This window comes from Bradysia coprophila, unplaced genomic scaffold, assembly GCF_014529535.1.
Source record: "Bradysia coprophila strain Holo2 unplaced genomic scaffold, BU_Bcop_v1 contig_24, whole genome shotgun sequence".
In the NCBI taxonomy this organism is placed as follows: domain Eukaryota; kingdom Metazoa; phylum Arthropoda; class Insecta; order Diptera; family Sciaridae; genus Bradysia; species Bradysia coprophila.
Window position 1 is genome coordinate 7,107,911 of NW_023503501.1, and position 27,950 is coordinate 7,135,860.

Sequence of the window (27,950 nt, forward strand, 5' to 3'; positions counted from 1 at the left end):
AAAAATAGTTTATTAAATACACCTCAAGTTTTTTCACTCCAATTTTACGATGAAGATTTTCCTTAAATCGAAAAGTTAGGGACTGAATTTCCGAGTTTCTTCACGTACTCTCATGATACACCAAAATTTTCATACAAAATCAACGCACTTCAAGCAAAAGTACTTCGCATGACAGCTGCCAAATAGAGTACTATTTTATATGAAAAATGTTTCCAGTTTTTTTTACATTTGCAACGCACTTCAAGCATGAGTGGTACTCTAAATAGGGTACTGAAACTGGACAGTGTATCGAACAAATTTTGGCACTGTAAAAAAATTCGCACAATTTTCTCATACAAGATAGTTCTCTATTTGACAGCTGCCTTTAATAGCACTTTTGCTTGAAGAGCGTTGACAGTGCCAAAATTTGTTTGATACACTGTCCCGTTTCAGTACTCTATTTAGAGTACCACTCATGCAATGCTTGAAGTGCGTTGACAAAATACAAGTGACAAAACATCACAATTCTATATTTAACACTGTTAACACTTACTTATGAATCTATGTTTCAATTTGCCTTCTCGGGCCGTGTTTCATTGGGAAACCTAAGCGGGCTTGATATACATTTTGTAGACTTTTCAATATTTTTGTAGATTTTTCTTCGATTTATAGAACTTCTGATGGAAGACGTTTCGAGTTCGCAAATTTTCCTAGGATTACTAGTTGGGCTGGCAAAGGATTTTCTAGTTTATCCGCCCATGACATTTTCCCGTATGAAGAGCGCAGCGATGAAAGCCACAGCCTTTTCATTATGTTCTGTCAGGTGGAAGCAATTAATCTAGAAGCAACATATGGACGCTTTTCTAGAAATTGTCTTAGCATCAGTCATTTCACATGAAAATCAGATAAAATTATCGATAAAGATAATCAGCACAGGTCTTCACTCGGAATTGTTCCGCTTATCCTATCTTATCTTATCCTGCCTGTGTCACTAGCAAACGAATTCTCAACTGGAGTATCGACAAAAATGAGCACACTATGCCTCCATCGCGGAATCAGCTCCATCCTATCTATCCAATCCTATCTATCCAATCCTATCTTGTGTCACAACGACTGAAAATTTTGCTTGACTTGAAATGTCCTATCGGGTAGCTTTATCAAAAGAATCTTACCTGATTTGAACCTCATTCCATTCAAACCTGTTAGTATTGACCTGACTATTATCATACAGGTGAGACACAAATATTCGTCGCTAGTGACATACTTTATGAATGATGCCTGTACGCCTGACCTATTCCGAGCTTTAATGCATCCAAGGACTTCAGTTCGTCTTCTCTAATTCCCCACGTTATAAGATCTCAATTTCATTTATTGCTGATTGGGTAATAGTACATTACTATACCAGTGAAGTAATTTGATATCTCGTATCCAGATGAGTAAAAGTATCCGAGGGCTTCAGCCCGAGGTACTTTTACTCATCGTGATACGAGATATCAAATTATTTCACGTGTAAAGTATGGCGTTTTACTTTACGAGCGAGGGAAAGGGTCTTCACTAGTGAGGGAATGGCCATATTACCTCACTAGTAAAGTAAAGGTTTATGAACACTGAAGTCAATGTAAACCTTCAGTGGATCAAAAAAAAAAATACGAAATTCTACTTTCGGGTGAATCTGAGTGCAACGTCATAAATTTCGTTCGGTGTAGCCCTTACAATTTCAATAGAACTGATGGCTAGTGGTGAATATGTTAGAACTAATGTTGGAAAAGTCTTACTGTAGGTAGATAATAGAAACGCGAGTTTGACAGTCTTTAGGCATTTTCCAATTGTTTTGAAATTGAAAACTTGCGAAATCTATGCAATTTGATCGATTGAGTCATATCAAACATCAAAATTGCGTAGCTCTCGCAAGTTTAACATTTCAAAAAAAAAATGGGAAAAGGCCTGAGAAGAATTTTATGTCAAAGTCGCATTGTTATTTGCAGCTACAGTTAGACTAATCATACATAGACTGGTATTTCTTACGATAAAATGTGGTCCCACCAATTTAGTAGGGAAAAACGCATACTATCAAATATTACATATCTCATGCCGGGACCGCATATTTTACGTAATTTTGTCCTTAATTTCCAGTCTAGGTATGAGTAGTAATTGCTGCCGTGCTGCAGTAAGTTCTCGTTTGGATGAAAAAGTTATTATGTTTAAACTTCGATTCTACACACAAAAACAGCACCAAAAATACTATTTTTTCAAAAAATTTCCGACATATTTTAGTGGTCTAAAAAGCTGGAAAGTTGGAAAGAAATCATTTCGAAAACATTACAGTATAAAAGCTTACACATGCGCATTAGAGCTGTTTACTCGCGGTATACCTGCGGGTAATCCGTTCAAATGCACGTGTCTAAGCTTTTATACTGTAATGTTTTCGAAATGATTTCTTCGAAAACTACAATTATTTAAGAATGAATTAAATGAGTAGATCCGATCAAATTATAATGCTCCGACTTTACATGAAGGAAAATGGGTGGAAGATTCAAAACTTTTCCGATTTTTTTTTGGACCACGGACCAAGGCCAAGGACAGTCAAAAAAGTGCATTTTTATGATTTTCGTGTTTATCGATTTCAGCTGTTTTAACAATACAAATTACAATGGCAAAACAGCTGAAATATGAAACACGTATAGAATAAAAATGCACTTTTTTGACTATCCCAGGCTGTACAAGATATAAGAAAATTTTGCAAAAAAAATTGTTGGTATCGCCTTGTAACTACAATACTTTGTGTTAAGGCTTACGACAGGTCAGGTCAGGTTGACCTGATAAGAAAATGGCCTGACCTGACCTGATTTTTCAGGTCATGACCTGATATGACCTGATACGACCTGATGACCTGAAATTGAGTTTCAGATGAAAGTTAAACTACTTTGAATCAAGTTGTATTTCATATTTTCGCATGTAATATGACTTTTCAAGAGCCCGGGAATGTGTACTGGTACCTTTATTCTTGACGCTGGTTGTTTTCATCGCTTTCGTTTAGAAAAAGCCAAAAGTAACGACTTAGTTTATTTTTATCAGCTTATAGATTGCTAGAAGAGTTAATTGCGGGTCAGGACTCATGGCTAAGACAATAAGACATAAAAAGACTTTTAGATTTGTTGTCAAGCTGGTTTTGCAAAAAAAGGAGTTCCCCGAAAGTGCTTCAATCATGCTAGAACTACGTATGTGGTCGATGTCAACACTATAACTAGCAAGCACTATGACAAGTGTTATTTGTTCGTAATCAACCGAATTAAAGAGAGAAATAGGTCACTGTGGGCATATGAGTATCCACATCTTGAGTGGCCGCCAGGGCTGTACTGGTGGCAGTGTCCATTGTGACTCTTCCCAACGGAAGACAATTTTGAACACTTCGCCGAGTAGCTCGCTCCATCAGTTTCTTAAAAATGACTTCTTTAGATTTTTTTAATATCTTGTTGCGCACGTTAAAGTTTGCAGGAAAATGATTTTTATCGTTGTCGAACTACTTTCAGTTACTTAAAACACATTTGTCAATGATTCAACGAGTGAATATTTGTTGATATGTAAAAATTGAAAATTTCTCTACCAAAGATCTTCCCAAAAGACTTATCATCAAAGTTTTTAAGTTTTTCATTTTTGTACCGCAACAATTTCAGGTCAACCTGAAACCTGTCAGGTCATATTATCAGGTCACTATCAGGTTTCAGGTCAAATTTGACCTGAAATTGACCTGACCTGAAATTTTCAGGTTGACCTGACCCGATAGTAAGCCTTACTTTGTGTGCCATCTAGAATCGAAGTTTTAACAACAAAAAATTCACAAAAAGGAGAATCACCCAATTCAACCCTGAATTTTTGGCTGGGCAAAAAAATAATAAAATAAATGAGAATCCACCGATCATTTGTTGCTTTTTTTTAAATAATTTTATTTAAGAATCCCTCGTTTCCTATTTTGCTACATAAATATTGTGGTGAAGATTACACGAAAAAAAAAGTTTGAATGACAAACTGCTTTGTGTTACAATCTGTAAATTCTAATGCTCTTCAAACTTCACAACGAGAACAGAAATTTTTTTTGTTTTTTTTTTTGTTTAATTTACTTAAAAAAATCAACTTCACATTCTCATCTCCGGTTAGTTGTAATCCGTTAAGCTTAAATTGTATTTATAGTGTATGAATGTTTGAATAATAATTTAAAAAGGGAGATTGTGTTGGGTTGATTATTTTGCACAAATTAGCTCTTTAGTTCTAACAATTTTTTTTGTTTTTCCATTTTGTTTTCAGTAAATTCTACACTTACGCAAAGGATATTTTATTTACATTTACAGAACCGTCGCATTCTTTCTAAAAAAGAAATACGCACAGCTGTGTATAGTAGGATGTACAATGTAAACTGTTTCAATTTTCGGCTGTCTCATTTCAATTTAAAAAAATATTAAAACACTCAACCGGTCTGCCTGTGTCTACTTTACGTTGGTGGATGTGGATTTTCTGCGATGTCTGAACTTTTTCACATAAGCCTCGATGAGAGCGTGAATCTTTTTCGGATTTATTTCTCCGGTTCGATTGTGGCAAATCTGTTCAGTGTAACAACAGACGGTTTATCATCGGTTGGTAAAAAAAATTGATAAAATTTCTGCGATGAAGGACTTACCTTTGGCACGGCACGTCTTAGAATATCTTTGTAATCATCCTTTGTAATGTGTTTCTTGTTGTAGTGCGGCTTCAGTACCAATTTAACCTCTTCAACCACACGCTCTTGGCGGTGAATTTTGCGCAAAAACTGAAAAACGTAAGAACGTTAGATTCAGTGAAACTCCCCAACAACCCATTCAGAAAAGTCCGAACGACGACTTACTTTATCCTTAACTTGTAAGTCCACTGCAGAACTGGGTAGATCGTCCAAAATGCGAATTTGATCGTCAGTCATTTTGGCAAAAGCCGAACCGGCGGTTTTCTTACTATCGGATAACCATTCTGAAAATAAACATGAATTGAGCATTTGAGTCGTAACCATCGGTCCAATCGTTGAATAAAAACCTTTAATACTTGACTTCTTCGACCGTTGTTTCTTGCTGCGTCCGCTCGATAATTTTTGTGGAACAGGTGACGTACTGCCAAACAAGTCTTCGAATACTTCAGTCTTTCCACCGCTATTCTTACCGGCTTTGTTTTTCTTTTGATGTGACGGTGGAGGTGAAGCGTTTGGCGGTTCAAACAAATCATCGTAATCGCTTGAGTCGGGCGAATACGGCGACGGATCGCAATCCATATTTTCATCGTTTCCTCCGTTATGTCTGTTAGCAGCAACGATTGGTTTCGATGGTTTCGGAAGTGGTAGTTTGGTAATCAGACTGGCGCTGCTGAATTTCGGTTTCATCGGAGATTGTTTTGGTGTGGACGTCGATGCAGTGGTTTTAGCTGGACTAATTGCTGAACTAGTGAACGTTGGCAAGGCTAAGCCGCCAGACCGTTGTCGGATTGAGTCTTTTGGATGTGATAAAAGTACGTTGCTTATCACATTGATTGTTTGTGGTTTCGGAATATCGTCGCTTTCGTCATTGGGCGACAGAATTTGTACGTCATCGTCGATAATTTCACTTTCATTGACACCGCCTTCTAAAGTGCTTGATAGCAATGAATGTGCAGCGTCCATGGATGCCTTTGAATTGATCAATGCGATCGTTAGGTCGACAGGCTTGACAGATTTCTCTTGCTGTTGTTGCTGTTGCTGAAAATTAAATAGCTTGGTAAGTTCATCCATCAACAAATAATAATGTCGGTCCAAGAAAGTTATACCTGTTGCTGCTGCTGCAGTTTATCATCCTGATTTGTTGAAATGTCCGACTTGTTCGTGTGAGAATCATCCATGTCATTCGGTGAACTATCACAGTTATCGCTCCGATTTTCTGGTGATTGAGATGGCGATTTCGTTGGTTCGAACGGATCGTAAGCATCCGGTGAACAGGCTGATTCGGGTGGAGTATTTGGACCAACTTTGTTCTGTTGTTGGGACGAATCACTGGCGTTCAATGTTGATTCCTCATTTTGCTTATCGTTTGACGTCTCATCGTCATGGATCTCGTGCAGCGGATTGTTTACCACGCGCAATTTATTTTTCATTTTGATTGGAAGTGAAAATTTAACAATTGACGAGGGTTCCGGTGGCGTCTTCGGCCCTAGAGTTGTGTTTTCAAAACTAAGGTCGTCCATTGTCGGCGACTGTGGTTGAGATATCTGTTCACTCTGTGTGTCCATGCCTCTGTTGCCCATATTGCTGCTTGATACTTCATTGTCTGATACCGGTACTGTCGGTCGGTCTTGTTTGTCGGTGTTATTGTTATCCTCATGATCGCTGTCACTCAAGACAATAACTGCTTTTGGTGACGGAGTTATTTCTTTGAACGGAGAACGGTCCAAATCAATAATAGCTACTGGCTTCGCTGTGATTTTTTTGTGTTTTCTAGGACCGCGCCTGGATCGTTTGGTGACTGTATCCCGTTCGGTTGGTTTTTTGGGCAAAATTTGCTCCTTTGTGGGCGGAAGAGTGACAATAGTCGTTTGGGGAGCCTTGTTCGCTTCCTTGTTAAAGCTAACGCTTACAAGAATGTTATCACCAGAGGCAAAGACCTCCTGTTAAATAAAATTGGAATCAGTAGACGAAACAACAGAACGATTTGCGATGACTTACCTTGGATGGGGCCGGTTTTTCATTTCTCAGCTTTCTTCGTTCTCGCTTCTGTAGTACTTCTCGCCTCTTCTCCGTGCGTTTTTTCTTCTCTTTCTTTCGTTTAGCGTCTTTGTTCTTCAAAATGACGGTAAGATTCTCGGCCTCTGCCGCTACAATCGGAGGTGTCCATGAATGGTCATTAGTCGGTTCATCAATTCTCAATGGCGTTGGACTACGTGACCACGGTGACAGTCGAATAGCATTATCCCAGGATTTAGATCTCGATCTAACTGAGGTCATTGCAACCATCGTTGCCGCTTTCTTCGTGGGCTCTGGACATTTCAAGCGTTTCTTCGCCTTTCGTTTGACCGCTTTCTTCTCACCATCTTTTCGACGATTCTTTGTACGAACTTTACTCCTCACCGGCGATGCACTTGGTGGACGACTCACAGGCCGATTGAATTGTCGTGGTGACATCGAATTAGATCTCATTTGTCTACCATTCAACTGTCGGGATCTCGAACGTGATCTGATAGGTGTACGAGTTCGCCGGCGTAACGCTGGCGGAGGAGTATGTGAAATTCGTCGAACTGGTCGAGATAGTGAACGTCTTCGTCCACGAGAAATTGATCTCACACGGGAAAGTGATCTTCTACGAGACGGAGAACGTCGACGCGGTGATATACTTAAAATACTGCGACTTCGACGAGTGCGGCTGGGTGATTTCGTTCGCTTTCGGCTACGTGTAAGACTCGGAGATCTGGATCTGGGTGGCCGCGATGTATCTCTGCCGTACTTGTCTTTGAAGGTGCGCGGTTGGCGTTCAGCAATAACATGACGCACATCATAACGTTCGATGTCCTTCCGTTTGTTGTCACGACGCCTGAATTTGTCCCGTTTGTAGAATCGTCTGTTTTCCTTATTATTCGATCGAGATCTCGATCTGGATCTAGACCTGCTACGGGAACGGTTTCTTCTAGTTCGTCGTTTCGCATCAAACTTTTTGTCTCGATAGTTTCGATCTTTGTTGCTTCGACTGATTTTCTTGAAACTGTCATCCTTCTTTCGACGATTCTTTTCCTTTCCATCTTCATTGGACTTTGTGTCTTTCTTTTTATCGGCCGTTTTCTTAGCATTTCGACTCGAGCCGCCCTTTGCTCCTTCATCGGCTCCATTTTGCCCTTTACTCAAAATATCCTCATCGTCATCATCAGATATCAGTTCAGTTTCCATACCTGCAATTCCGCTCACACTATTTCTTCTTTGCGAATCGTTGCCATCATTTCTATCTTTATCGTCATCGCCCACCATTGAACTTTTGTCAGCTTCATCATCATCATCATCATCATCATCTAAGTCTTCGTTTGTTTCTTTGATTTTGTCGCCTTCGCCAGATAATTGAAATTGTTCATCCAAACAAGGAGTGTAACTTCGCTCGTCAGCCTGTTCCACATTACTGTTGTCCGGGTTTTCATCCGTTTTGTCATTCGAATCAGCCTTGGATTTGTCTTCATCATTTTTCACATTGTACTCTTCCCAGTCACTGTCATCATACAATTCCAAAACATTCTTTTTACCCGACGATGCTGTCACTTTCGACTCATCTTTGTCGTCATTCTGTGAACTAACCTTTTCGGCATTAGCATCAGCCTGCTCGTCTTCATCTTCCTCTTCCACCTCATCATCATCATCATCCATTTGTACCAAGTCCTCATCCCGCTCCATTTCATGTTCATTAGACGGTCGATTAATTGGGCCAAAAACTAGTGGTTCGTCCATGGAATCCGGTTGCTTAGCCATATTTAGTGATTCAGCCGAATAAACCAATAGATTCGGACAATCATCTTCGTCTTCACTGCCACTGTACTCAGCCAAGCCCCGTAGTGTAGAGTTCTGCGATGTCGCATGACATTCGTTGCCGACTGGCAATGGAATATCCTCGGCAGCGATCGGTATCAGATTCGATTGGCAAACGTTTTCGTCGGTGTCGACGCTAGTTTCGTGTTGATTTTCGTTGTTTTGGTTAAAATTGTTAAACGATTGGTTGGCATTGAAATTTTTCGGCGGTGGCATGCAACCTAAGACTTGTATCGGATTTTGAACATCAGGACCAAACATTGGCGAATTGTTAAATGGCATTTGTGGTATTATCGGCGGTGGCATCATGTGCGTCGGTGTGTGTAGCATTATGGGAGGAATTGGTGGAGGTGGCGTTTGCATACACATTGCTGATCCCATTGATGGTCGTGGCGGAGGTGGTAAATGTTGCATTCTCTGTGATTGCGGAGGGGGAAGCTCGTGCATTGTATTGACAAATGTTTGTTGTTGTTGTTGTTGCATTGGAGGTCTAGTTATGGGACTCATGTGGTGCTGTTGCATGTTCATTGGCGATGGTAAATGTGGTGGCGGTGCATTCATTCGATGATTTAATTGAAAATCGCGTTGAGGTGTATGTTGCGGAGGCGTTCTCATATCCGGAATGTCCATGATGTTTGAGTTCGGATTCGGGATTCGCATATCCAATAGTGATGGTGTTTGCGGTGGCTGTGAATTCGGAACGCGTATGTCTTGTGAATTTGAAGGCATTTCAACGTCGTCGTAGAGTCCTTGCTGTGCCACTTCAATATTTGGTGAATCATTCGGTCGTAGAAAACGATTGTTGAAATTTCTTGGACTGAATCGTTGCGGAGGAGGTGTCTGATTGAATGCAGTTCTCGGTCTAAATTGCGGACGTGGCGTTCGGTTTGGTGGTGTAGCTGGAAATCGGGAGGGAAAATTATTTGTTGCAGGTCCCGTGTTTCCGCAATTGTTTCCTACTGGGCCAGAAGCTGGAAACGTTGGTCTGGGACCGAATATGCTAAAGCTCATCGAAGTTCCACCACTACTACTGCTGCTACTGTTACTGCTCGACGTATTTGATGTGTTATTGCTTGTACCGCCACTGTTTCGAGACGTATTACGAAACGATTGATCATTATTCTGGAACCGATTGTTATTGTATCCGCCCGACGATCCACCACCGGGATACATTGGTGCATGTAACACATCGGAATTGGTTGCATCGTCAGCGTCTGGCTGCTTTTTGTCGTGCTTTTCGATTTTCTTTTTCAAATCTTCGTCTTTCTTAATCGATTCGTTCGGCCTAACCACTGGATTCAACCGATCCATTGTATCCATAATGGTGGACAGAATGTTTATCGAATCGGCACTAGCTGGATTCGCATCCAACGCCGACACAATTCGTTTTCTTCGCCTTAATGACGAATTTCCAACGATTCGTGTTCGTGTTAAAGCTGTTGCCAGCAGCGAAGTACCACCGGCACCGCTTAGGCCATGACCAGAATGTTCTTCAAATTCATTATCCGATTCATCGTCGCCGGAGAAGTATTCCAAAGCATTGTCATTTCCGAACAGATGCAGTTTTGGGAACACAGCATCGATTGGCCTTTCTACGCCAGATTTGGTTGACGATGCTGTCGCCTCAAGATTAGAGGCAGCACGATTGGTTGAGCGAGCACATCGGTTACCAGCCGCACGTTTCCTTTTCAGCGTACGAATTTTCGGCTTTGTTGTGACTCTTCTCCTTCGCCTTTTCACCACTTTCTTTGTTGTTTTGATTGAGAATTTCTCGTCGAAATTGTTCACGTCGTATTCGACCACATACGTTCGACGTTTACGTTTTCTTCGTTTCTTGCGCCTTCCAGTTAAGCGTCTGGATGTACTCGTTGTAGTTGTCGTCGTTGTGGTTGTTGTTGTTCTGATTCTCGACGGCCCTGAAAATATAATTCGTTAATTGGCTGCAGGCATCACTGGAAATTTTGAAAAGAATTTTGTCTGGCAGATACTAACCTGGCAATGTCATACCCAGAGGTGATTCTTCTTGATTAACGGGAGCATGTCGCCTCGACGGAGCGATTCGACTGATAATTGATGCACGAATTCGTTCACTCTGTCTGGTGCGAGTAATGCGCGGCTGGTCGTCAACCCTACGAACTCGAAGCCGTGTCTCAGGTATTCCAATTTCTGTTTCAAGCTCCTCAATCAATTGATGGATATCATCTTCGCCCGACGATTGTTCCGATGCAAAACAATTGTCACAATACCACGAACCGGTTGGCACATCCGTCAGCGGCGGATTCAAACAATCCATGTGATATCCAAGATTACAATCGTCGCACAGTAGCATTCTGTCTTCGCGATCGCCACGACCGCATATTTCACACAATGTCATATCGTTATCATCGTCATCCACTGTCAGGGTGGTCGACTGTGCCACCACCTTTATTTCCCGAACAATTTTCCCGTTTTCGTATCGGTCTCGAACGATTATGTAAGAGAATTCTTTCCGATCGATGGGACAGGTCTGTACATTTTTCGACCATTCCTCAATGCACGGCGCACAAAATGAATGTTCGCAAATATTTGGCATTCCAATTTCTTGTTCGCGAAAGCTATGCAAGCAAATCGGACATTTGTCATTACTTGCGTCATCACTGCTGGTGTCTGACTGCTCATCTTTGTCCGGTTCCATTTCGCATTGTGTCGAAACTTTCGGCGGCATATTCCTAGCATTCGGACGACTACTCGGTCCAGCTGCCTCTGGACACCAAGACGAATCGGAACTCTCGTCGCCAACATCATAAAATGTTCGACTATTTTGTGTGGTGGTGGTTCCACTGCGGCTCGGTGGGACATCATTCGATTCGGATGGTTCTGGTTCCATTTCTTCCTCACTGCTCGGTAACTTACGACGACGTCGTGTTGGCCTAGCCGGTTGCATTGATGCATCGCTGTCCGATTGACTGGACTGAGAATCATCAAATTCGAATTTGACAACAACTTTTCGTTTCGTTCGTCGTATCTTTTCACCTTCGGAATCACTTTCACTGTCCGACATGACGATTCTTTTTGTTTTGGATATCTGGAAATTGGTAATAACACAATTGAGTGCAACTACATTAGCGTTAGACGATGGGATAATGACGGCAAAAAAAAATTATTTAGAAAAAAGTCAAACACTTCCATCAGCCATGATTTGTGGACATGAAATTTTCGCAACACAAATTTACGCACCTTCTACACTTTGTTTATCTGATTATTGCTGCAGCAGCCAACTATCCGATAGACTTAATCACTGATTGAAATAAAATTCTCATCTACACGCGCTTTTACTTGGAATAATTTCATAATTTTCATTCGTTTTTGTTATTTGCGGCAGTAAGCCATTTTGAATGTACGATTTGATTGTGTATGTGTCGCTGGTGCAGTTTCGTCATTCATCTTTCAAAAAAGTAGATAAAATAGATGCACAAGTGATAAACAGGGCAATATTTGAAAATGCAGCGCCTAATGATGTGGTTAAGTGGATGTATTTCGAGAAAATTCATCGATAGATTACACTACACTGATAGGGTTTTCGTAGGTTGCACGAAGCACTTCGAAGTCCTTACTGGCCTTACAGACAGCAACTAACGTATCGAATTTCTTTTGTTCTAAATGTCATATTTGAAATAAAACAAAAGAAATTCGATACGTACGTCGCTGTGAAACTACGGTTACATAAACTGTGTAACTGCTAGTCTTCTGTAGTAATTTACGCAATAAGTTGTGAAATAGGGATGTTACTGTCACTAAATGTGATTTTATCAAACAAGTGAAGCGATTATTGCACGTTGTCATTGAGTTGAGAAACGTCTTTTTTTTACTTTTCATAGGTCACAGCACAGATTATGAATTTACAATTTTCAACAGATGGTAACCAGTGAGTAATAAATTTAATTTTTTTATTCCTCACCAAAATCTTTATATTCGAACCACAGACTTTACCAATAAGGGAGGGACTAATCGATTCTTTTCGCGATTTTTTGTCAAATATCAGCAGAAATACGAAAAATAAGAAAGTCGTACATCGGGCATTCTCATAATATTGTCATATTTAAAAGATTTTACAAAAAGAAAATCTTTGAAAAAGCACTTCCCACTCAATTTCACACCCAAATCACATCCACCTTGAACTTAGTCGAATAAGGTTTAACGAAGAGAATCGTCGTTAAAGTCGTTAATCGTAACATGAGTACTGTTTTTGAAACGTCAAATCACCAAAGCAAAAATTTTGTGTCGGTTGTGAAAAATTTAATAATTTCGGTGATTTCGATGTGATTTAAATCAGATTTTGTGCGGAAATGTGCTTTTTGTGTTTTTTCAACATTACAATCAACGGTTTACTTTAAATATTCATCAAAGCAAACGAATTTATGAAAAATTTATGGTGACCAATCATGTAAACAAACAACAATATTGTCGTTTGGTGTGATGTGAGGTTCAAAAGGGATGACCCAGTAGAAATAAAATGTCGGCGGTAATCTTAAAAATTACGTTTTAGCGGAAACGCTTTAGTTTAAATGTGTGTACGTTTCCGGTGAAATAAATTAGTTCGAAAGTATACACTATTGAGGAGCTTTACGATACCACCTTTAGTTAGAGGGGTGTCACATCCCTTATTGAGGTAAAAATAATAGCTTGTTGAAAGGTTAGACGTATTGTCAGATTGCGATGTTTGTTTATTTACTGATGCCACCTCAGCTTTTCACTGTTTAAGCCAATCAACAAAACATTTCTTAAAAGTCTATAGTTGACACACAAAAGGGAAACTCTCAGAAATTTTTCAGAACGGTTAACAATTGACGCTTGTTTTTAAAGCGTACCAGTTCGTCGATTGAATTTTATACAACTTGTTCCTGTACAACTTACACTCAATGAAAGTATAAACCAGGTATGGTCTGTTCATACAAACTGGAGGACATGGCGATTTTTATATTAAATCGCTATGTCCTCCGCTCCATACAAAGTTTGACATTCGACCATACCTTGTTGATGTTCATTGCTTGCACTGGGGCGAAAAGATCATCTTTCGTCATAGCTTTAAGCTTGGTTTAAATATCGAGCGAAAAAAAAAATGACAGAAAATGTACGGCCAAACTGTCAATTTTTCCGTTCACACGGCTCACCTAAAAGCAATGACTCTACGTCCATACATTTTCTGTCAAATCTTTATTTTCGTTCGATCAGGGAAGTACAGTCAGGTCAAGTATATAAAGATGTAGAATATACAATGTTGGACTGTTGGACACAAGTCGAATTCACTTAGTTAAATTGCAATACATGACAAACTTTTTAGTTTCAACAGCACACCAAAGTCACGGATGCAACACGATAAATCTTATATTCAACCGAAAATTGGGCTCCGTAAAGTTTGTGATCCGCTCAGCGCCAGTTGGGTTTAGTGATAATTCAACCGCTTTTTCGTTTTTATGTTGTATTTTCATACCAACCTGCCTGTTCTCCAAAAAATTCTATTGTATCATTTATAGTTAATGTCAAACGAATTTTTGTGTAGGTATAAGTTTACTACAGCTGTTTTACTCATACAATCACATACTCAGATACTGATTATGTGTGCGTATAATCTAGAAATAAATTCGTAAGACTTCGTAACGCGATGACACAAGCAACACGAGCAGCACTCGATTTTGGTACAGACCTAGCCCTATTAGGATTAGGTTTACCGGCGTAATTTGCATCCGGTTAATAAATTTTTATTATGAAATCAACACAGGCCACAATAAATAATAAACCTCCACATCCAAATGCATTACGTAACTGAGATATCGAAACCAAGGCCACCAAATAAGGCTCGGAACAGGTCAGTTTAACTTGAATCTACAGAAATCTGATTTGATAAATTTTGACCTGAAATGACCCGGACAGGTTTAAAAAAATTAAAGTTATAAAAATTTTCACCTGACTTGAAAGTCTTTTGACCACTAGACACTACTACAAAACCGAGCTGCTCATTGATGATTTCTCTATCGATTATTTACTCTGACCTAGCCATTCCAATTCCTACTTGACTTTCTTGGAATTAAGCATAAACCAATTTTTCATTATCGATTTTTAATTTAACATGTAAACTGAATAGAAATCAGATTCAAAAGCAACTAATTATCATTCCGCGCCAACATTTTAAGTAAATATCGCAAATCCATCGGTATGACAGTCTGACAGCGACGTTATCGATGGTCGCCATTTTCTAAAAACAATTTTCATCGCAACTTCCTTCGTTTCTCTCTTTCTCAGATAAATCTTTTCTACGTCAAGATGGGTCGTATGCACGCTCCTGGGTAAATTAAGGCTTTTCAATGGTATTTTTTGAGTAAAACCCAATTGCAATGTGAAATTATTGAACATAAATGATTGGTGCAACTGTTTTGCGAAAAATTACGATTGAAAATATTGAAATTCAGTGGAAATTCAGTGAAAAACAAACCATCCACATGGTGATAGCTCCATTTTGACATTTCTAATGAATTTTTTTCGTTCGGATTTATTTACAGCAAGGGTATATCCCAATCAGCTTTACCATACCGACGAACTGTTCCATCATGGTTAAAATTGAACGCCGATGATGTTAAGGAACAAATTAAGAAGCTCGGCAAAAAGGGAATGACTCCATCTCAAATCGGTAAGTTGTTTTTGAGGTTATGTTTGCCATATATTAGTGTCCATTATGTGTGTCTGCCGACGAGTGTTTTCAATGAATTTTTCCTTCTTCGCACCATTCAGGTATCATTCTTCGAGATTCACATGGCGTTGCCCAAGTACGTTTCGTCAGCGGTAACAAAATTTTGCGAATCATGAAATCGGTTGGCCTGAAACCCGATCTACCAGAGGATTTGTACTATTTGATCAAGAAGGCCGTCGCTATTCGCAAGCATTTAGAACGTAACCGCAAGGATAAGGACAGTAAATTCCGTTTGATTCTTGTTGAATCGAGAATCCATCGATTGGCCCGCTTTTACAAAACAAAGGCTGTACTTCCACCAACATGGAAATACGAATCCAGTACCGCTTCTGCTTTGGTCGCATAAACAAAACAGTTCGTTGTGTTTTTGACGATGTATTCCAATGTGGACGATGGTATTTTTATTTAAAAATATAACAACCGATCGTGGAAGTTAAATTGTGTGTGGTCTTTGATTTTGGACGTCGCTTTGCGGGAAGTTGATCAGTTGACACGTTTTTTTTTTTTTGGTGTTACTGGCCGAGAAATGACAAAGTTCAATGGCACCTGTACAATACTTGCTCTAGCAAGGCGACCTATTCCTGACCATTGTAGCTCCGTCGAACTTCGACAATTTTCTGATTGTGAAGCGGAATAGTCCATGGCACATCACACAGTATTTTCGAAATTCTACAGTCAGACGATGTCTCTAAAGAAAAATTGTTGTGATTTTTCATCAAATTTTTCAGTTTATTGAGAATCCTGAGAGGGATTCTTTTGAATTTCGACTGACCGAAATCAGCGCTATTTTTTCCGGGACTTTTTTATATATGCCTAGTTAGACCTTGGTGCCTAGGCCCCAAAACCAGTCTCAGATATTTTTGATCTTCCATACCTGGCTGGTTGTAAGTGGCCAAAAGTCGAAAAATGGGGTTTCGTCGTCCGGATTTAATTTCCGTAAAATGGCGAGGACACAGGCGTGTATGGGTTCGTTGGAAAGCTGAGTTCAAGTACTCCTGGGGCAAATATAACCTTAAAAAATTTGATGATAAACGGCCGAAAATATGACCTCCACATTCATAATAAGTGATAATTTAATCAAATAATTGCATTAGTCAGGTCACAGCTCTCATCAAAGTTCACCGAGGTTCCCTAGATTCTGACAAATTTTCTGAAGTTCATATTTTCGGCCGTTTATCATCCAATTTTTAGAAGTAAATATTTTCCCCGGTAGTACTCGACGACATCAGCTTTCCAATGAACCCATACACGCTCGTGTCCTCGCCACCTTACGGAAATGAAATCCGGACTACGAAACCCCATTTCTCGACTTTTAACCACTTACAACCAGCCATGGAAGATCAAAAATATCTAAGGCTGGTTTCGGGGCCTAGGCACCAAGATCTAACTTGGCATATTTAAAAAAGTCCCGGAAAAAATAGCGCTGATTTCGGTCAGTCGAAATTCAAAAGAATCCATATGACTGTTCAATAACGTTAATGCTTAAGCCTCAAGAGTTAGGTTTCTCTCTCCTCTCAACGACTTTGAAAGCCTCGAAAATTTAACGACCGCATTTAATCGCTTTTGAATCAATATTCACTGTTTATTAAAGAGTCTTTAACGAGCTTGTCGATAAATTTAGAGAAAAGACGTAGCGTTCAACTGCTGCGCAATGCCAATCTTTCGTTGGAACTACTGGACTTTCGGAGTCCACGATCGCTTGATGCTAGTAAATTAGATTTGATCAGAAAGATGGAAAGCTTGAAACTAACATAAATGTAGACTAGATAAATCAAGTGAAGACCACTACGACTTGATTAAAAAAATGTCGAGTTTTACGTCTTCAAGATTGTTAGTCATCGGTAGTATGGTATGATTTTTGTTGGAGATTACCAAAGGTAAGCAGATAAACGTTAGTTTAACGCTCTGGGCAACCATTCTCGTATCTTCGTAACTCCAAATACTCGTAAATTGACAGTTGCGTGTATAAAATCCCATAAGACTTGTCAAGTTACGAAAGTTGCGAACGTATGAGAATTGAGGCCTTGGGCGCCGATTCTCGAAACATTCGTAACTTGTTCTTATGGGATTTTATGCATGCAACAGTCAAATTACGAATTCTTAAAGCTACGAACGCTACGAGAATCTACGCCCTGGCTTTTGTTTAAAAAGAAATCATTGTCGTTTCAGACTCCTGACATTGACTTTAAGTCCATTCAATAAGGAAACAATTTATGAATTAGACCTCAGAGTAAGGCATCGCTAGATTTTTATCAAGAACAGTGGTAAAGTCACTTTGACTGTAAATTCTTATTTCCTTTCTCAACTCGCCGTAACATCAACAATAGTTGGGATTCACTCGGGAACTAATAGACTATTATACACAGGTCTTACGGGGTTTGGATGCATAAACAATGAAATATGGGCACTAAAGCATTTCAACTTTTATTTCATCGTAGATGCATCCAAACCCCAATAAGACTCTATTTGGCCCAAAAGCACATAAAACTACCTTTCAAATTACACCCCACACGACCAATTACGTGTACCTCGAGAAATTTCTGTAAGAACAGTGTAAGTCTTCGGTTGAAAGATCTTTATAATGACACCCCACACAACACGGCTCGTGTAACTGGAGAAATTTTTGTAAGAAAAGTGCAAGTTTTCAGTTTTTGATCACCTTTCACCAGCCACACAGGCTTCGAAGAATTTTTTTGAAAGTGGTTTTGGTTTCTAGGGTCGAATACCCTTCTAGGCGGGCACATATAAAAAAGTCCACTGGAAAATCAGTCTTTTCGGAAAAATGATCAGCTCGTTTTGGCGGTCATGTCACTCCATGTCCATTATGGAAATTAGCTGAATATTAATGTATTTTAGTTGTAAGTCTATACTGCTACGTTACACAGTTGTCCTTGTCCCGCTTAAAAAAATGTTCCGCTGTGCTTAACTGTTTTATTTGTCTGAGCTCGAGCAATTCGACTGTTCTTTGTAGATCTCTTGTCAGTCTGAACATCGTGCAAACACTTGAAGAAATAATTCAACCTTTTCTACCAAACAGAAAACCGATCATGAATGACAAACATTGTTGATTCTGTATGGTCTCCTAGCAGTAGTAGGAACAAAATAGTTAACTAAGATGTAGGTCGGCAAAATCCAGAATGTGGCACCAACTAGGATGGTAAGGACAATTTGCTATGCTCAAATTTTCGGGGGGTTCATGAGATAATCTCTGGTTCTGAGGTGAGAGGCTGAAAACCATAGTTGCTGAGAAAATAGTTTCGTAGCACTTCAGCCATTCAGTATCCTTTACGTTATCATCCACATAACTTTCAGGAGCAAACTCGCCAGTTAAACAGGACTTTTTCTCAGATTCTGTGGAATCGTGCCACAGGAGAAATAAATTCAAGGTAAAATTAGAGAGCTGTGCGCAACAGTAACTGAAACCAATTCTGTAGACTTGACAGCCTTGACTGTGACTTCGACTTACTTCAAATAAATTGACAGAGTCTATCGCAATCAATTTTAAACTTAAAATTCATATATTCAAATCGACCGATACAATTCATCCGTCCAATTCTTTTTGAGCTTTCTGCCACTTATTGATCCACGTTTCCAAATTGCCCGATCGCCACGGCTCCGATTTTTTCACTTTTTTCTTTTTCTTCTTTAACAAAGCATCGACGGTCGCATTTTCGATGGGAATTTTTGCCGCTTCCGTTGATGACGATGATGTTGGTTGTTCGGACGTGGCGGGCATGGAGTCCGTGTCGATCGTTGCCATTTCGGAATAGAATGATGCCAGTTCGAAATTAATTCGTTCCGATGGTTTGTCTCTGTTTCTATCGATATCTGTACCGGGTGGTGGAGGTTCATCGTCAACGAACTGGAAAGGGAAAAATGAGAATATAACGTTAATGTGCAATTTAGTCGCAATCGTTGAAGACATTGAACTTACCGAAATATGTGGTGGAGGTGGTGGAATTGGTAGACCATCTTCATCGAATTTCGGCTTTGAATTGTCATCGCCTGCAGTAAATTAATTTCAATCAATTAAAAATGACGAAAAATCGATTAATTCATTCACTTACCGTTTTCACAATTCAGTTTTTGATTTTCCGACTGTTCCAATTTCAATTGTTCGTCCACATTTGGAGGCGGTGTGGTACATATGTCCATTTCGTCGGATTTATTATCGTTCTCTGGATACTCCCATCGAATTTCACCGGTTGTTAAATTTTTGTAGCAGTACTGAGACTTTTTCCTAAAATCACACCCAATCGAAACGTACAGAAATACTGGCAATGGATTTATTTTACGGGATTTCGTTAGAAATAAAATGATGGCATGGAACTGGGACGTATATATAAAGAGAGACAGTGAGACAGATTCCACACTGGAAACTGCGTGTTACAACCAACGTAAGCAAAAGAAAATTTTAAAATTTCAACTTCATTCCAAAAGTAAAAAATTTGTTTACGTTGCACATTACACGCTTGACCGCTTCTCGGCTCCTCTTTATGAATGGAAAAGATCAAAATGTTATTAGTTCAATGTAAATACGAAACAAAAGAAAAAAGAAAATTGTCAAAATAAGAACTAGAGTTGTCTTACCTACCCGCACCATAAGCGAAACAATGTGTGTTGAGGTTACAGTGATGATTAAAATTTTATCGGCAGAGCATCGGAAATATTTTTTTTTTCTTAATTCAATTTTGTTTTTGTAGAAAAATCAATTTCCTTCCGTTAGCACATCCATGTGAATTTCAGATTCAATTTCCTAAAATCCTAATGAATGGAGGGAAAAAAGTGTTTCCAGGAGACGAAAAAGAACCTTGAAACATTCACTTGTGTGGGAAATATTGAAGAGATGTTCAGACTTTACAATACTAGACGAATACTGCGGATCTTAGATTTAATTTGCCAATTATGAATTTTAATGCAGCACAAGAAGCTGTGGCCCGAGAGCACTGTGTGTTACATAAAAGGATCATCACGAAGTCACGGCTTGAAACGTTTACCATGTTATTACACTAATCAATACGAAGTAGATGCCTCTATTGCATAAATCGTTGTATGAATCTTGGTGCAAAGTACGATCTAAGAGCCTAATGAAGTACTTGTGAGAAATAACCATTACGTAATTAGGACGGAAAAGTTGTAGCAGCGAGTTTTTTCGCGTAAAATTTGTTCATCCGAGGCTTGGCCGAGGTGAATAATCACCTGAAAATGTGACTGTCGGCTTCGCCTCGTTAGGACAAGTTTAGGACTAGTCCTGAAAAAATCCATTTTTCATCACTCATTACAGAAAATATGATTTTCTGAGGATGGGTCTTCTGTTGTATGTCTTATCCATTACACAAACTATAGACAGCCGAAATTGAAGCAATTTCAACCAAATGATGAATGAAATTTGAAATGCAGTTTTTATTGAAAAGTCTGTCTTGCCTGGCAAGTTGAAAATTTAATTCATCTGGCCAGACGACTGATCCCTTTCAATAAAAATTTCATTTTAAAATTTCACTCCTCATTTGAGTACAGTTGGATCATTTTAACATCAATTTGGATTTTGTAGAATCTGTGATGGCTGAGATATTCAGCTAGGGTGCTTGCTAGCGCTCATAGTGAGTGAGAAGTCGTACAACAGTTTTTGTCCGCATCGGGTGTGTTAATATGGTAAAATCGTGACCTTATGATCGATTACTGTACACACAGCACTTTCGGTCTATTCAGCGTCTTGTAATTTTGTGTGACTACTTTTTACTATACTTTTACAATCGTTCAACACATTGTGAGGATTTATTGTAATCAATACGGATACGCTCCCTAGTTTTAGAAACACGATAAGAGGGTCTCTCATCATTTTCGTGTATTCAGTCGAATCTTTTCGGTTTTCTGTGGCTTCTGAAACTGAATTATTACTCGTTTTTATAGAACTCTGAAACCTGAGACACAAATTTTAAAGCTCTAATCTTTTACAAATCACACGACGCGCCAGTCACTTTTTTTTAATTCGACACGGTTCAGAACCTATTTTCGGGACATAAATTTTACAAAATTTGCTAAGACGTTTTCCACATTTTTTAAGCAAACTTCGGAAAATCTTTGCAATTTTTCTAAAAATTTCTTCTCAAATATCTGATACAATTAAGGCTGAGAACAGGTCATGTCTACCTGAACCTGACCTGGATTTACCTGAAACCTGTTATGACCTGAACCAGATTCTTAAAATTTTGACCTGACCTGAATTGACCTGAAACCTGAATATAGTGACCAGGTCGGACCTGACCTGTAACCTGACATGTATACCTGAACATTAGTATGAAAATTTCAGGTCAATTTAATACTGACCTGACAGGTTTCAGAAATTCAGGTTCAAGTAAGGTCAGGTTTCTTCAAAAATAGAAAACGAATCAACGAAACTGAAATCATATCCGTGTAGCTGTTCTCAAAAGTTATGAAGTTTAAACACAAAAAAATGTTCTAGCAACCGAAAACACAACAACTAAAACAATGACTGCGGACAGTGTAACAGTAAACGAACGGACGGTAAAACTACTTCAAAATTGATTCCACATTTTTGTTTGTTGTCGTTTTTGTTTCACTCTAAAATTATGATCTTTTATTGACATCAATCGTCCGTAGATTAAACATATGAAAAAGCCGAAGCATTGCATTTTATCATTAGGAAACGTTCGCTGTTTTATCACATAATAGTTAACTGCGTACCTATTCCACAAACATTTCCAGCCGGCTGGTGCAGCATCATTTTCCAATGTCGATAAATCGGACGATATGCCATCCAGCCATCGTTGCATGTAGGCAGGTTGTAACGCTTGACTGTCGTAGGCTTCGAGGAGTGTCTAGTGAATTAAAAGAAAGTTTTTACCGGTGAAATTTGTAGTTCAAAATGATTGAGCAGGCAAATTAAGCAACCAACGCACCTCAAATTGTATAAAAATGGCTTGAACAGCCGAAACATCCGGTCTACCATTGCATAAAAATTTCAATTTTGATTCAATAATTTCGCGCAATTCAATAATTTCTGTTTTTTGTTTATTCAATTCCTCAGTGATCGCACTATCGGCGACGGGAACTTTATCGCAGTTGGTCTGGTCAGATAAACCTGGCGACGGTTCAGCACCCGAACGAACGAAATTCGAGTACATCGGTTTCGTCGAAGACGCGTCAACCGTGTTCGTCGCATCGGCATTTGGAGATTCTGCATCTGAAGTACCCACCGGAACACTGTTGTTAGCATCATCACGGTTCTCTGGCGATCTGTTTACTAGCGGTGCGACTGGTCGTGTCATAAATTCTATACGTCTTTTTCGCTTAAACGATTTCACGTCAATTTCTGTGGGCTTATCGATGCAGGGTACAGGCGAATTTGTTGGCGGCTGTACTTCAGTAACTTCCAGCTTCATCAGTTCGATCAATTCATTGTCTTGATCACTAGGACTATTCCGACCCCCAGTTATAATGCTGGCAAAGGTATTAGCTTTGGACTTGGTGATTGTGGGTTTCTCCGGAACTGTGGATTCGATTTCGTCCGCAGGACTGCTCTTTACCGTAGGCAGATCTGTTTTAAGTGAGTAGATCTTAACGGTCGACGGGTCAATTGAATTTGTCGATGAATGTGATGCAAATAGAACTGGTTTGGTTGCTGTTTTACTCTCGTTATCCGAATTTTCGTCACTGTTGTAATCGTTGGCTACCAAATTGAAGTTGGTTTTGGCTTTCTGGAAACGTCGACAATTCTGATTAAATTACTGGACGCTCCTGTATGACTAGAAGCTCTCAGCAGTCCACGAATCATAAGGCATTCAATTGAGAATTTTGTGAAAATCCTACAAATTAAACGCATCGAATGACTCTAGTCAGACTAATGACATCACTGAGCTTCACATAAATTCAAGCGATTTATGACTTCGGATTGAAAACTTTTTGAAAAATCATTTCGAATCGTTTGGTTGAACAATCGTTTCGGATTATTCAGTGAACGATTTGATGATCAACAGGGTTGAGTTGTCGTCATTAGTCATGGTTAGATACAAGAGCACGAAAATACCGAGTGATTTTACCTTCGATTTGCTTTCGTCTTCGGAACTGGAATCTGATTTTGTTGTGAACGAACTGATGACCTCGATTTTACTGAAACGAAAAAAGTTCTGATTCTCCAAAGCAAAAGATTCACACCCGGACTACACTTACACATGGTCCAGATCGTCGTTAGTGTCAAATGGATACTTTTTGCTTGATTTATCCTGTCTCTTGGTCGATTTCTTCTTGTGGCCATTCCGATCGGTTTTCTTCGACGATTTTTTCAATTTATTTGCATTCTCCTTAACCTTTGCTTTCGGTTCGACAAATCCGGCCGGCTTCTCCCAGGACACTTGGCGCGTGTGTTCATTGACATAGTATGGCACATTTTCGTCCGTATAGCAAACGGTGTACGAATTTTCCTTGTTGGAGTTTTTCGAGCGAAGACTTTGTTGCAGAAATTTCTCATATTCGGCTGGCATTTCCCATGTTACGTCTTTGGTTAATGTGTTCCAGTAGTACGGATGGCCCGTACCTTGATCGATGCATTGTGTCCAATCTAAAAGTCAATTTTAGTGATTGGCGGACTGTGCAAACGAAATCCAAAATCAATTATACGAACTCGTTGTCACGGTGGTATTTAGGTCAGATAGGAATTCCTGGAGCTTATCGTTCAGTTGATTGCTTGCATTGTCATTATCGTCGTTTTCACTATCTTCGGAATTATAGTCACCCAGTAGTAGGCTTAGACTGTTACCTAAAATGATGCAATTAGTAAATTTGATTAGCAACGTAGCACTAATAGCGGCGTTCGAATCGATTGCATTATTAAATCGTGAATATTGGACCCGATAGCAACAAGAATCTATAAATCTGTAAATCTCCCTCGACATCTCTTATTAGACAAATCCTCCACTAACTCGTGTGGATTTCCTCGAACTTAATTTTGGGAAGCAATGAGCCAGCTATTCTAACTGCGGCGTCAATCTCAAAACAATTGCTTACCAAAATGGGTACTTCAACCAAAATGTCTTAAACTTTACTTCAATGTCGGAATCGATATTTCTTGATTTAATAAAACTTACCACCAACGCTTTTACCAGCCATTTGTTAACTCGCATTTAATGTTTGGAAAACAGAATAAATTTTCGTAAAAAAAACACCTCGCACATCAATTTGATTTTATTTCGACCGTTTTGATTTTATTCCGACCGTTTCAATATCTCATGACACTTTGCGAAACATATGACAAAGCCGTATCTATTTGACAGTCTGATCTGATGTGTGTTCTCATGAACCTGTTTTGCAGTGTTGTAGTGAAGAATGCGTAGCCTTTTTTTGCGCAAAATTAGGTTTGTAGATAGATTTATGGAAGGAGGTAATGCCACATATTACCGAATCTGATGTGCAGTGGCACGCAAGTTCTGTTCTGTTCTGTAAAAATACAAAATTACTTAAAAACCTGGGAAAAAGAAAGAATTCAAATTCAAAATTAGCATCGAACTAAGTGCTAGGCCGTGCTTAATGGCATTACATCAGCCCATATATTTACTTAGGATTTGTTTCAAGCAATGTTCTGAAATAACATGTTAAGACACTTGCGAAGGCGGGTGAAACACAAATTTTGACAATTTAGACATCTTTTGTTAAACACACTCATCATAGATTGAAAAGTATGAAAAGAAAACTTGAAGAAACAAATTTATTTTTATCAAGTTGCCACTTCGAACAATCTGTAATGAGTGTGTTTAACAAAACCTGTCTAAATTGTCAAAATTCGTGTTTCACCGTCTTTGTGATCAGCTCAGAAGTGTCTTAACCTGCTCTTTCAGAACCTTGTTCCAAGCCCATGCGAATTGTCAAACTAATGTCAAATTTCATCCATAGAGACATAAGCTCATCAATAGTTATATGAAAACCGATATTAATATTACGAATGAGGGTGGTTGGGGTATTTGTTAGAATCAAATGATAATCCCGCGTCTGATAACTTTCAACCAACAAGATCCGGCATATTCAGAAAATCTAGCGAACCCATGACACCAGTTCGACAACTCACACTATAAGGCCGCAGCAAATTCAAAATGAAACGCACAACAACCAAATCAAAGGCAGCCTTATATTTGGTCAACTCGCTTTATTTTTATCACTGAAAATAAAAGGGGCACCCACATTCTGATCTGCTAATTCAACTATTTGAGCGTTGTACTCGAAATGTTGGATCAACAATTCAAAAAGTTGATTTGACAGTTTTGAAAGTCAAGTCAACTTTTTCAATTGCTGCTTCAACATGTCAACATTTGCGTGTGCTAAATTCGCACGCCTGAGACAGTGAAAGATTTGTGTTTATCTACTGCAGTTGCTTATAGATAAGTTGAATAGCATAGAGAATACCATTTATAAGAGAACGTTTACACTCGTATAAAAGCTGGGCTACCTCTCTAAAAGTTTATTTTTCTCATTGCAAAGCAGGTAAAATTATCATTAAGGAACCTACTGATAATTTTACCTACTTTACATTGAGAAAAGTTAACTTTTAGAGAGGTAGCCCAGCTTTTATACGAGTGTAAACGTTCTCGTATAAATGGTCCTTATCAACTACACTATCGGTCCTCTCGCTCTCAACGAACCACGTTGAAAGAGAAAGCAATATTTTGACAGGTACCCCAAGGTTCTCTCGCTCTGATCATAACCGCCTATGAAAGGACAAAAGCCAGCAACTGTTCTAATATTTCAATTCGAATTGAGGAACAAAAATTGCTTGACTTTAAAAATAAATTAAATGATGTATGAGCAGCGATGTCCTTTACTGTGTTGAAAATATTACGTCTCCTTCTCCTGTCACCATTTAGGTGTTCGTAATTGAATAAATTGTGATTGTGATGTCGCCTTTATATGAATGAGGGATATATACGACACGCAGAAGAAAAACGTGGGCAGGAATTTTATGTGTTTTAAGATGTTACTTGCGCGTACGATGCAAACGATGTTAAAAATCCTTACAATATTGGCAATGCGATGTTTGACAACACTGCATCATTTTCCGCCGGTCACATCATAAATGTCACTTTTTGACAGATCCATTTTTAACCTGAAAGTCAATGTTTTTCTTTATCTTCTCTGCTGCCGATCAAAGATTTATTAGGTGAAAATTATGTCGAAATTAGTGAGAGGTTTGTAGCAACATTGATCTTCGTCTACCGATGAACGGGGGCTAATTTTTCAGAAAACTTTTCAGGTGTCAGATTCTACAGTCATAAAGTAATACCGACACCCATACGATCTCGCGAGTATCTCGATGAAGTAAGAGCGAGTCTACAAAGTAAGTCGATCAAATTTGAATTTCTCTTCAATTCGTTTTTTAACAATCATACAATTCCGCTCAGACGACACTTCACCTGAAGCTGAAGCATTAAATCATCCCGACTTTTTTAACGTACACGATTTGTTTACCGTGCGCGATTTGTTCAATGCCCGCGTTCATCTCGGTCATAAAGATGGATCATTGGACGATCGGATGAGGCCGTTCATTTTCGGTTCACGACTGGGACATTTAATATTTGATTTGGACAAAACTGCAGCACATTTACGGCAAGCCCTGAACGTAACTGCTCACATTGCTTATCGGGATGGAGTCATTCTAATGTTTAACCGGAACGCCCAGAATGCGCATATCGTCGAGCGTACAGCACTTGAAAGTGGTGAATATTCACACACACGATTTTGGAGAGGCGGCATTTTCACGAACGCCAACGTACAATTCAATGCGGTCACTCGTCTGCCGGATCTTTGCATTTTCTTCAACACACTCAACAATGTTCTCGTGCAGCATTCTGCGGTTAAGGATTCCGCGAAAATGGCAATACCAACTGTCGGTATAGTGGACTCAAATTGTAATCCGAATTTGATTACATATCCGGTGCCCGGTAACGATGATTCACCTGCTGCGATTGAGTTGTATTGTAAATTGTTCAAGGAAGCGATATTAAGAGGCAAGGAAAAGCGTAAAGAAATGCTGGCAAAATCCACAGAAGGTGAAACGAAACCGCTGGATCAGTAGAGTCGTTTAATTTGAATTTAGTCCAGTTGTCGTTAGAGATGCGTCGAATAAAGGAAACATTAGTCATAAACGAAAATTTAATGTTTTCCGAATGCCAGGCCAGCCTCATCCTTATAATGTGACTTCATGTCTCGATGAAATGTACTTTGTCTGTCGCTACCGCAACTTTTTTCGTGCAGTTCATCTTCCGATATCATTTTGTGCAATTTTCTGGAAAGAGCTTCCGCATCTAAAGGAGTCGAATAGCTGCCCCGTCGTACGGGAGAATGATGATATGGTGTCGGCGGCTCGGAAATCTTATCATAACCATAGTTCTTGTCCAATGGATGATATGTGGATGCGATATTCTGCTCGTCAAATGTGGCTGTCTTTTTGGAACGTCGTTGCTTCGGACGACTTTCCGCGCTTGATTTTAAAATGCCTTTCCCGTGCGATGAGTTTTTTGATGTGCTCTTCGATGTGCCTTGAGATGAACTTTCGCTCTCGTGACGCTGTGTGGTTCGTTTCATTTTCAATTTATTTTGACTTTAGATTTTAAAATCGAAAAAGAAATTGTTCCAAGTCAAAGCAGTCAAAGCGAACTTGATGTCTGATTCAAAATAGGAATGTAACGGCCATTTCAT

The 27,950-nt window shown here is 39.2% G+C and overlaps 5 protein-coding genes across 7 annotated transcripts; 2 read left to right on the forward strand and 3 right to left on the reverse strand.

Moving 5' to 3' along the window:
• Nucleotides 1-3,906: 3,906 nt before the first annotated feature.
• Nucleotides 3,907-11,924, reverse strand: LOC119077657. 3 transcript variants are annotated; one of them, XM_037184877.1, is made up of 8 exons: nucleotides 11,741-11,924; nucleotides 10,517-11,588; nucleotides 6,689-10,440; nucleotides 5,797-6,630; nucleotides 5,038-5,728; nucleotides 4,856-4,974; nucleotides 4,652-4,780; nucleotides 3,907-4,574 (listed from the first exon to the last, which is right to left on the reverse strand). In XM_037184877.1, exons 2-8 carry the CDS (start codon nucleotides 11,562-11,564, stop codon nucleotides 4,461-4,463), a joined length of 6,687 nt encoding a protein of 2,228 aa, XP_037040772.1. In that variant the 5' UTR covers nucleotides 11,565-11,588; nucleotides 11,741-11,924; the 3' UTR covers nucleotides 3,907-4,460. The 3 variants fall into 3 exon arrangements, with proteins under 3 accessions (XP_037040772.1, XP_037040771.1, XP_037040770.1); XM_037184876.1 differs by having other exon boundaries at nucleotides 5,047-5,743; XM_037184875.1 differs by having other exon boundaries at nucleotides 5,038-5,743.
• A 2,827-nt stretch (nucleotides 11,925-14,751) lies between these two features.
• Nucleotides 14,752-15,686, forward strand: LOC119077714 (40S ribosomal protein S13). Its single transcript, XM_037184993.1, has 3 exons — nucleotides 14,752-14,847; nucleotides 15,061-15,188; nucleotides 15,290-15,686. The coding sequence occupies exons 1-3, from the start codon at nucleotides 14,825-14,827 to the stop codon at nucleotides 15,592-15,594; spliced, it is 456 nt and encodes a 151-aa protein (XP_037040888.1). The 5' UTR covers nucleotides 14,752-14,824; the 3' UTR covers nucleotides 15,595-15,686.
• Nucleotides 15,687-18,743: 3,057 nt separating this feature from the next.
• LOC119077668 (formin-binding protein 4-like) lies at nucleotides 18,744-24,516 on the reverse strand. Its single transcript, XM_037184910.1, has 10 exons — nucleotides 24,489-24,516; nucleotides 24,353-24,443; nucleotides 23,890-24,024; nucleotides 23,439-23,826; nucleotides 23,309-23,378; nucleotides 22,169-22,966; nucleotides 21,954-22,087; nucleotides 19,316-19,488; nucleotides 19,183-19,253; nucleotides 18,744-19,110 (listed from the first exon to the last, which is right to left on the reverse strand). The coding sequence occupies exons 2-10, from the start codon at nucleotides 24,372-24,374 to the stop codon at nucleotides 18,790-18,792; spliced, it is 2,112 nt and encodes a 703-aa protein (XP_037040805.1). The 5' UTR covers nucleotides 24,375-24,443; nucleotides 24,489-24,516; the 3' UTR covers nucleotides 18,744-18,789.
• A 1,795-nt stretch (nucleotides 24,517-26,311) lies between these two features.
• Nucleotides 26,312-27,403, forward strand: LOC119077706 (28S ribosomal protein S2, mitochondrial). Its single transcript, XM_037184982.1, has 3 exons — nucleotides 26,312-26,440; nucleotides 26,506-26,589; nucleotides 26,654-27,403. Exons 1-3 carry the CDS (start codon nucleotides 26,422-26,424, stop codon nucleotides 27,325-27,327), a joined length of 777 nt encoding a protein of 258 aa, XP_037040877.1. The 5' UTR covers nucleotides 26,312-26,421; the 3' UTR covers nucleotides 27,328-27,403.
• LOC119077715 (protein phosphatase inhibitor 2-like) lies at nucleotides 27,391-27,938 on the reverse strand. Its single transcript, XM_037184994.1, has one exon. The coding sequence runs from the start codon at nucleotides 27,834-27,836 to the stop codon at nucleotides 27,405-27,407; it is 432 nt and encodes a 143-aa protein (XP_037040889.1). The 5' UTR covers nucleotides 27,837-27,938; the 3' UTR covers nucleotides 27,391-27,404.
• Nucleotides 27,939-27,950: the final 12 nt, after the last annotated feature.